The sequence below is a fragment of the Pelodiscus sinensis genome, chromosome 14 (genome assembly GCF_052426305.1).
Source record: "Pelodiscus sinensis isolate ZL-2025 chromosome 14, ASM5242630v1, whole genome shotgun sequence".
Taxonomy (NCBI): Eukaryota; Metazoa; Chordata; order Testudines; family Trionychidae; genus Pelodiscus; species Pelodiscus sinensis.
Window position 1 is genome coordinate 10,712,505 of NC_143065.1, and position 9,827 is coordinate 10,722,331.

Here is a 9,827-nt window from a genome sequence, read left to right on the forward strand (position 1 = left end):
ATCAGGAGCCACGCTCCAGAAACCAGGAGACTATTGTAAATAGCATGAGAGGGTAACACAGGCAGGTTCCCTTCCCTCGCCTGCTGGCGTGGGAGCGTTCCGGGCATGCATGTCCCAGCGTTTCTCTGCCGGGGGGATTGTGTGCCGCGCTGGCAGCGCAGCGAGACGGGGGTGGGTTTCGGCTCATCTGATGTGGGGGCAGAAGAGAGAAACGGCTCGGGCGGGCCGGGTGGGCCCTGAGCGTGGCGAAGGCGCTGCTCACCTTTTGGCATCGTTTACTCAGTGACTGGTTCTTCCACAGGCACTGGCTAGGGGCTGGCGTCAGCAATGGGCGGGCTCGCTCCCTGGCCCCTCTCCCGGCTGGGAAGCAGCTCCTCCCTGGGAAGAGGCAGAGGGGCTTTGTGAGAAAGGAAGCTACTGGCCCGCCGAGAAGCAGCTGGCTGTTGCTATGCTACCCCGACAGGCTGCCGCAGCAACAGACCCCCAAACGTGGGGGCTCCGAAGGGCCCCGGGGTGCCCAGTCGGTCTGTGGCCCATTGATGCTGGGCAAGAAGAGCAGAAGGCAGAGCTGGGGAAGGGGGTGGCACTGCGAGGTGTGGGGAGGCTCAGCATTCCTGGGGGGGGGCGTGTGTTCTTTTGGGAGGAAGGGGCAGTGGGGCTGAGTGTGCCAGGCCGGGGGCTGTGGAGAAGCCAGCAACGGGAGGGAGGGCGAGAGCAGCCAGGGCTCCTGGGCCAGGGGGAGCCGAGGGAGAGCAGGAGGCTGCCCATGTGCCAAAGGGAAGATGGGGGCAGAGGCTGAAGACAGGGGTTGGTTCTGGAGCTGGAACAGAAGGAGCTATTAAAAGAAGTGGGCTAGGGAGTCAGGGCTTTCTTCCCCCTGCCCATCCCCCCCAGCCGGGCTTCTCCCATTTCCCTCCCCACAAGCTCTGCCCCACGCCTTGCCCCCCAGCTCCAGCCCTCCTTCTTTCACAGACCTCCAAGGACAAGCCCTGGGAATCGGGACTCCCTGCTAGCCCCCGATCCATTCCTTCCACCCCGCAAGAGGGGGTCAGACCCAGCTGGGAGTGAGGGGGGGTGCAAAGGGGCTAGCTGCAGCTCCCCCTTCCTGGCTGGGTTCTGATCTGTGGAGCAGGTTAGAGCAGCCTTACAACTCGGGTGCTCCCGCCACACTCCCTGTGCCCGGGCATCTGCCTCTGCAGATCTCCTGGCTCCCCCCACCCCGCCACGCTGCCACAGGGCACAGTCTGTGCGGCAGGCGAGGGAGGCCGGAGGGCCACAGTGAGAACAGCCTGCAGGGAGACGCAGTGGGGCCGGGAAACTCCCTGGTGTCAAGGGAAGCTCTCCAGAGTAGCTGTGGCTCAGGGTGACGTGAGCAGCAATGGGACCATAAAGGAGGATGTGGCCGGTAGCACCACAGGTCCACGTGGCCTGTTGCAGGAGCAGAGCGGCAGAAATGCTCCCATTCTTTGACGCAGTGGGTGTGCTTTTCAAAACGGCCCAGGCAGACACAAACCAGTGGCAGAAAGAAATTCTGAGGGGCCACAGCCTCTCTTGGTGGGCCCGTTCGACCAATACTCCAGGGGCAAAGGAGGGGAGGCCACAGGATAGCCTCTGGGCCCCGGCCACCCATTCACACTTGGATCTTACGAAAACCCAGTCCTTGGCTGTGCTCAGCACCATCTGGAGCAACTCCTCTGCCCTCGGCGTCATGGCTTTGAGAACATGAACTGTACCAGGAGAACCCCTCGCTGAATGATCTGTCTCGCCACAGGCATCACCGCATTGAGATCCTCAGACGCTCCGGTGATAGATCCAGACCGCACGTGCCCAAACGCTGGGCCCTCGTCCCGCACGTATTCAGGCGTGTGAATTGTTGAACACCCAGGACTAGCCCCAATGACCTCAGAGGGACGATGGTCCTGTACACGAATTACTGACGTGCCGAAGGGTTTGCAGGATCGCGGCCTATTCAAGCTGTTTTCTTGAACCTCTACAACCGTCTTGCGTACATTGAGAAAATAAAACCCTTTCTGTGGTGGGCGTTGTTTCGGCTCCTTCTAATCTGTAGAAAGTATTACCTTACCACCGCCTGCAATTTCCTCCAGACAATGCCAGGTGGCATGGAAGCTGAATGGAACAGAGCATTGGCTGCTTATAAAACCCTAAGAATAATCTTTAAACCCAGACCTGTCGGTTTCACCCTGCCTCAGGCCCCGGGGAGGAGCAGAAAATGTGTGACACCGAGAAAGTATCATTTCTCACATATTAATGCTTTCACATCCTCCATGAGGCTCAGAAGATACCGGCTTTCTTCAGCCTCCACTCAGACACGCACCTTCAGAGCTCTACCAGAGGAGCCCACTGCAGAAAGACAGACTCTTGTGACCCGTCACCAAGCCAGAACAAAGCAGACTCCGGCGTAGCAGGCAGGTCCCTGGCTGGCAGGCTGCTTGGGGGATCACCGAAGCCTCCCTGCGTCTGCTACCTTCCCCGCGAAGGAAAATAAAAAGAGCCCCAGACATCAGCAAGGGCAGGAACTCCCCAGGGGGAAACGCCAGGGAACTTACCAGGTGTTCGGCTCGCAGGAGAGCTGCCTCGCCACTGGCTGCCCGGAACGCTCCTGCCTGTGCAGTGATCCATCACTTCCTCATTTCTGCAGTCGTTCCGGTGAGGAGCCGCACAGCAGCGCCACAGGCTGAGTCACTAGCCAATCCCAAAACAAGTCCCAGCACTGAAAGTGAAACTGGGGGAAAACTTAGTAATAGATATGTAGCCGTGTTAGTCTGGTCTAGTGTGAGTGAGTCTCCTTCCTCCAGAGAGACTTTGAGACAGTTCGCTGGGAGACAGGCCTGCCACCAGCATGGGTCCCATGACACAGGCAGAGATTTTGGCATAGGCAGAGGGAACTCATCTTCCTGCCAAAGATAGGGACATGGACACTTCCAGGGAAGCCCTTAGAAAGGGACTTCCCAGCAGCAGCAGGAGGCTGCTTATGAATCAGCACTCAGATTTCCTTCCAGAAATCAGCATTTCTTAAGGGAGTAATAGCAGCTGTTAATCATAGTACGTCTCCCCCTCCTTTCCCTCCCACCACACATTCACTCTCCCTGCTGGGGCCCTCCACCTCAAACAGCTGCCCGGCCCTGTACCTAGGGACCAGCATTGCTAGCCAATAATCTGGCTCTCCAGGGAGGAAAGTCATCGCTCTTTTAAAGGCACTTCTGTTTTGCAGCTTTTTGAGTATGTGGCTTCAGAAAGGGGAGGGGAGAGGCCAGGAAAAGAACCAGAGACAGCTGCGTCGTGCTCTGCCCAGAGAATCATGGGAACATCGAAGGGAAGCTTGGATCACCAGAAGCCAGAGGTGATTTAGGGCCTGGGTATGACTAGGGATGGTTCAAAGCAATCTGGGGCCTTAGGTTCCTCTGACTATGGGATGCCCCATAGCTCCGCTCCTCCAGCCCAGACTTTATACTGTGGTCTGACACCTCCTTTGGCGTGCTGGCGGAAGGAGGCCTCCTTCCCCCAAGAGAAAGGCCCTCTGTTTATTCCGGTCTCCAGGGCATAGCTGCTGGAGTGCCGTTTGCTCACTTTCTCTCCAGTGCCAGAATTCTGTGTCGGGTTGGCACGGAGAGTGGAGCTGCCCAGAGCAGCAGGCCTCAGAGTTAACACCCCATTGTGGTGAATGGGGCAGCCTCATCCCCCAGCACTATGGTTTCAAGCTCACTGCAGCCATGGGTGGATGCTACAGCAGTGTTTTCCCACTGACTTTCCCAACCATAAGAGGCAGACCCTGTTAAACCATGAAACCGAGCGTGATGTATTCATGTCCCTGGGTGAGCTGGAGCCTCAGTTATGACCCTATAGTGCTTATGTCTTCATCTGGCCCTGATCTCAACCTCATAGTGAAGGATGAGTTGAGTAGTGCGACTAAAGCAGGGATTCAGCCTCTTAGCTAGGTAGGGGGAATACAACGTATCCGCCCCCAAATCCCAGCATTCACCAAACTGCTGCTGAGCCAGTCGGGCCCCAGCCTGTAACAATGCTTGGGATTCTTTCGTCCCAAGTGCAGGACTCTACACTTGTCCTTGTTGAACCTCCTCAGATTTATTTTGGCCCAATCCCTAGGGGGATGGTTTTCTATCAGTAGAGCTGGTCCTATGGGCGGGCGAGCCGGGAGGTCGCCTGGGGCCACCATTTTCAAGGGACCGCTGACAGAGCTGGTCTTAGGGGTGGGCCGTGACTGTATTTCAGCCCGACCTCCCAAATCTTCCCCCCAGGTTTCCCTGGTTACTCCCTGACCCCCCCTTTTTTTTCCTCAACAAATTTTTTGGCTCTCCAGCAGTCATATCCTCCAGTGCCCCACAGCCTGAAATGCTAAAGCCATCAACAGCAACGTCCTTCTCCCCTGCCTTTCCCCCTCCAGCCCACAAAAAGCCTTGCCAGATCTGGCAGACAAAGGTACAGAGCAAGCAAGAGCCCTGTCGCGCAGCAAGCTCCAGGTGAAGAAGTGTGCCGCCAAAAGGGAATGTGGGATAGACGCTGCAATTTCTGCTTTGCTATGAGGCAGGAAGTGAAAGGGAGGACACTTGTGCCAAGGAACAAATTCATAATGTGTTGTTTCATTGCATCCCAGGGCCTCCCAACCCAATGGAGAACAAGCCACCCCCGCAGAGCTCCCTGATGGTGAGCCTCAGCTGCTGCACCTTTGCAGCAAGTGGCAAAGAAGCCAGCAGAACCTGGTGCCGGAAATGCAAAGGGACTTTGCCAGGAGGTCGGTCAGGCTTTATGAATTGGAGCTGACAAACCAGGTAGTGGCTGAGAAGATGCTGAAGAGGGGGGAGACGTTGGCAAATGGGCTACCGGGAGATGAAGGGGAGAGACTAGGGAAAGCAGGAAAGAGACAGGGAACAATCCAGGGGACTGTTTGAGAAACTCTTCGAGACATGAGCCCCAAAATCTCAGGATGTGCCTGCTCTAAACTCAACCCAGTTAGGGCCACTCTGGTCCTTGGCTACCATGCTACTTACTTGCAATGCAGCTGATGGAGTGCTCGGCATGGGGGTTAAGTCAGCCCACGCGTAGTGGAGATGCGCACAGTCAGCAGCATCCTGTGCACTCCAGCTCCAGGCCAGCCTGGGATAACGCTGACTCCGCACCGTTCCACTACCCATGGCACTGCACTTCCATGCCATCTCTTTTCTGCGGGTTTAATTTCCAGCTTTGGGTCTCAGTTCTGTTGGTTTTTGGTGGATTTGTTTTGGGGTACTCTTGCTTTGGATTTGCACCTACTGTGCCTTTCGGAAGTTACATTTTAAGTTTTTGGTGAGCTGGACTGACTGTGACATAAACCTTTAAGAAATCAGGCTGGACAACATTCCTCTGGTGCCTGCATTCCAAAAAATAACACGTGCAACATTCACACAGAAAGGAACGCACTTGTCTCAGATTGAAAATTCATGCAAATGGAACCAAGCCAGCCAAGGCAGGAATTACGATTCTCCTCCTACTCCCTCCTGCCATATTAACATCAAATATACACGTACAAAGAAGTAATGTTGTGATCATATCACAACATTTCTATGCCAAATCAAGGATGTAAAACAGCCTTATTGCTCTGGACTCAGCCCTAGTTTCCAGATGTACGTCGCCTGCTTGCCTTCGGTCCACCGAAATCACATCCCACCATCCGCCGATAATTTATTCCTCTCCAAAATAATTTAGAATTGTGCCTTTAATATTGTTTTGAGAAACTGACAGGCATCCTGAACTACAATTTTCCTTAAATTTTCTTCCCATAGGTCAATCAGGAGCTCTTTAATGACATGAAAATCAAAAATGAATCCTACAAGAAGTGGAAACACTGGCAAATTGATAAGGAGGAGTACGAAAGAATAGCACAACTATGTAGGAACAAAATCACAGAGCTTAGGTACATAATAAGTTATACCTAGCAACCAACATAAAAGACAATAAGAAGTTTTTTAAAACATTCAGAGCAAGAGAAAGTGAAGAAAAGTGTAGGTCCCCTTAGGCATGTAAGTGACTAGTTGACTACCCAATAAGCAAAAGCTTATCGGATAGTCAACTAGTTCCTCGACTAATCGCTTCCCCCCCTTGCTGCCTCTAAGGGTGTGTCTAGACTACAGGGTTTTGTCGACAAAACTATACCTGCGTCCACACTACCGCTGAGTTCTGTCGACAGAACTCAGCAGTTTTGTCGACGCTGGTAAACCTCATTTTACGAGGCATAACGCCTTCTGTCGACAGAGTTTCTGTCGACAGAAGGTGTTATTGCATGTAAACTGTCCTTTGCGTCCACACTACCATGTCGACAAAGCAGCTTGCTTTGTCGACAGAACTCAATGTAGTCTAGACGCTCTTTGTCGACAGAAGTTTTGTCGACAGTATCTGTCGACAAAGCTTCTGTCGACAGAAGACTGTAGTCTAGACGTATCCTAACAGAAGCAGCAAGAAAAGGAGAAGGAGCCGGTGCTGGGGAGTGGGGGAGGGGGGAGGGGAGCTGGCTTAAAAGCCAGTTCTCCCCAGCACCATCTCCACAGGGCACTGGAAAGTAGCAGGGACTGGGCGCGAGCCAGAAATCAGCTGATTCCTAACTTGCACCCAGTCCCAGATGCTGCAACTCTGTTTTTTAAATGTATTGAGATCCTGCCAGCTCTTAATAGATTTAAAAATCAGAAACGCCGCGGGGGGGAGGGGGGGAGGAGGTTTCCTGTGGGAGCCGGGCCAGCTGATTCCCAGCTCACACCAGTCCCCCCTACTGGCTCTTAGGCTACGTCTAGATTGCATCCCTTTTTCGTAAAAGGGATGCAAATTAGACATTTAAATCTCCCCCACTTCATTAGCATAAAAATGTCTGCCGTTTCTTTTCGGCATGGAGCTTTGCCGGAAAAAAGCGCCAGTCTAGACGTGGATCTTTCGGAAAATAAAGCCTTTTCCGAAAGATCCCTTATCCCTCTTAAAATATCTAGCGGCATGCCCCAAGGATCGGTTCTGGGACTGGTTTTGTTCAACATCTTTATTAATGACCTGGATGAGGGGGATGGATTGCACCCTCAGCAAGTTTGCGGATGACACTAAGCTAGGGGGAGAGGTAGATACTCTGGAGGGCAGGGATAGGGTTCAGCGTGACCTGGACAGATTAGAGGATTGGGCCAAAAGAAAACTAATGAGGTTCAACAAGGACAAGTGTAGAGTCCTGCACTTGGGATGGAAGAATCCCAAGCATTGTTACAGGCTGGGGACTGAATTGCTAAGTAGTAGTTCTGCAGAAAAGGACCTGGGGATTCCAGTGGATGAGAAGCTGGATATGAGTCAACAGTGTGCCCTTGTAGCCAAGAAGGCTAATGGAATATTAGGGTGCATTAGGAGGAGCATTGCCAGCAGATCCAGAGAAGTGATTATTCCCCTTTATTCGGCTCTGGTGAGGCCACATCTGGAATATTGTGTCCAGCTCTGGGCCACCCACTATAGAAAGGATGTGGATACATTGGAGAGGGTCCAGCGGAGGGCAAACAAAATGATTCGGGGGCTGGAGCACATGACCTATGAGGAGAGGATGAGGGATTTGGGTTTGTTTAGTCTGCAGAAGGGAAGAGTGAGGGGGGATTTGATAGCAGCCTTCAACTTCCTGAAGGGAGATCCCAAAGGGTATGGCTACACTACCACCCTAGTTCGAACTAGGGTGGTTAATGTAGGCAACCGGAGTTGCAAATGAAGCCCGGGATTTTTAAATGTCCGCTAGTTCGGACTCCGTGCCCGCGGCTATATGCGGCACGAACTAGGTAGTTCGGATTAGGCTTCCTATTCCGAACTACCGGTACACCTTGTTCCACAGGTGTTCTGATGGATGGCAGAACAAGGAGCAATGGTCTCAAGTTACAGTGGAGGAGGTCTAGGTTGGATATTAGGAAAAACTCTTTCCCTAGGAGGGTGGGGAAGCCCTGGAATGGGTTCCCTAGGGAGGGGGTGGAATCTCCATCCCTAGAGGTATTTAAGTCTTGGTTTGACAAAGCCCTGGCTGGGTTGATTTAGTTGGGATTGGTCCTGCCTTGGGCAAGGGGCCGGACTTGATGACTCCTGAGGTCTCTTCCAGCTCTATGATTCTATGCCATGGCGTGGGTACGGCTCAACAGCCATCTCCCTGAAGCAACAAACTCACTCTCAAGAAGTGGGCCAGTCTGGTGTCTGCCTCCTGGAGGCGGCGGTGGAGCAGTGGCTGTGGCTGGCTCTCTCCCAGGACGGCAAGTCCCATTCTCCAGGTTCCGTTCTGGCCTCCTATCCGGCCACATTCCTCCCCGCGTCCGGTGTTTTATGTCCTCAGGCCTCTCAAAAGACTGGGAGAAAGGGGCTCGTCCAGCCACTTAGAGGAGGGTGAGGGGAACCCGGTACCCAGGCAGGGTTGGGAGTTGTGTTTGGGGGATCTCAGTGCTGGGGCTGAGGGGAGCCCTGCTGCCTGGGGAGAATGGGGCTGAGGGATGGAGGTTGTGGCTGGGGGTGAGGTCCCAGTGGCCCACTGAGGTGAGAGGAGGGTCTCAGTTCTGGATATGAGGGGCGCATGGGGAGGTGGCTCCCAAGGGCCTGTCTGAGGGCTTCCTGATCTGGGGCAGTGGGGGTGTCCTTGTGACAGTGGGGTCCCAGATGGTCTTTGTGCCCAGGGCCCTATTGCCAGAGTCCCAGTGCCCTGGTGCAGGGGTACTCGTGCCCAGTGGTGCAGTGTGGTGCTATCTGTGCAGGCGCAGGAGTATGGGGCGCAGGAGGTCCTGGTGTGGGGCGAAGGGGGTCCTGGTGCAGGATACAAGGGGTGTGGGGTGGGGTTTAGAGGGTGCATGGGGTCCTGGTGCATGATACAAAGGTTGTGTGGCAGGGCTTAGAGGGTGTAGGGGGTCCTGGGGCGAAGATGGTACAGGGGGTCCTGGGGCGGGCGCAGGGGCAGCGGGGGTCCCAGTGTGGGCGCAGGGGTCCCGGTGCAGGACACAGGGGTGCGGGGCATGATTAGGGATGCAGGGGGTCCCGTGGTGGAGCGTGGGGCGCAGGCGTCCTGGTGTGGGTGCAGGGGGTCCCGGGGCAAAGGTGGTACGGGGGTCCTGGGGCGGGCACAGGGGAAGCGGGGGTCCTGGGGCAGGGTGCAGAGGTCAAGGAGCACGGAGGAAGCGGGGGTTCCGGGTGGGCGCAGGGGTCTCGGTGCAGGACACAGGGGTGCAGGGCGGGATTAGGGGTGTGGGGGGTCCTGAGGCGGGCGCAGGGGTCCTGGTGCAGGACACAGGGGTGTGGGGTGGGATAAGGGGTGCGGGGCCCCGGGGTGGGTGCAGGGGTCCTGGTGCAGGACACAGGGGTGCGGGGCGGGATTACGGGTGTGGGGGGTCCCGGGGCGGGGTTAGGGGTGCGGGGGCCCCGGTGCAGGACACAGGGGTGCGGGACGGGGTTAGGGGGGGGGTGGGGCGGGGTTAGGGGTGCGGGGGTCCCGGTGCAGGACACAGGGGTGCGGGACGGGGTTAGGGGTGCGGGGTTAGGGGTGCGGGGGTCCCGGGGCGGGGTTAGGGGTGCGGGGGCCCCGGTGCAGGACACAGGGGTGCGGGGCGGGATTAGGGGGACGGGGTCCCGGGGCGGGGTTAGGGGTTAGGGGTGCGGGGGTCCCGGTGCAGGACACAGGGGGGCGGGGTCCCGGGGCGGGGCGCGGGGCGCAGGGTCCTTCCCCCGAGTCCCTGCCCGAGCCGGGTGAGTGACAGCCCCATGTGCGCGGGGCGCTGGGGGAAGCGCTGCCCGGGCGTTGGTCTATAAATAGCGGCCGAGGGGCGGGGGCGCGGGAC

At 56.0% G+C, this 9,827-nt stretch overlaps 1 protein-coding gene across 1 annotated transcript in view; it reads right to left on the reverse strand.

The window, feature by feature from the left end:
- LOC102457218 (mucosa-associated lymphoid tissue lymphoma translocation protein 1-like) overlaps window positions 1-2,958 on the reverse strand; it is a 46,862-nt gene extending 43,904 nt beyond the window's left edge. Inside the window, exons 1-2 of the mRNA XM_006128025.5 lie at window positions 2,568-2,958; window positions 263-378 (exon numbers count right to left, since the gene is read on the reverse strand). Coding sequence (XP_006128087.3) covers window positions 263-272 — 10 coding nt within the window. The 5' untranslated portion in view covers window positions 273-378; window positions 2,568-2,958. The remainder of the gene's footprint in view (window positions 1-262; window positions 379-2,567) is intronic.
- Window positions 2,959-9,827: the final 6,869 nt, after the last annotated feature.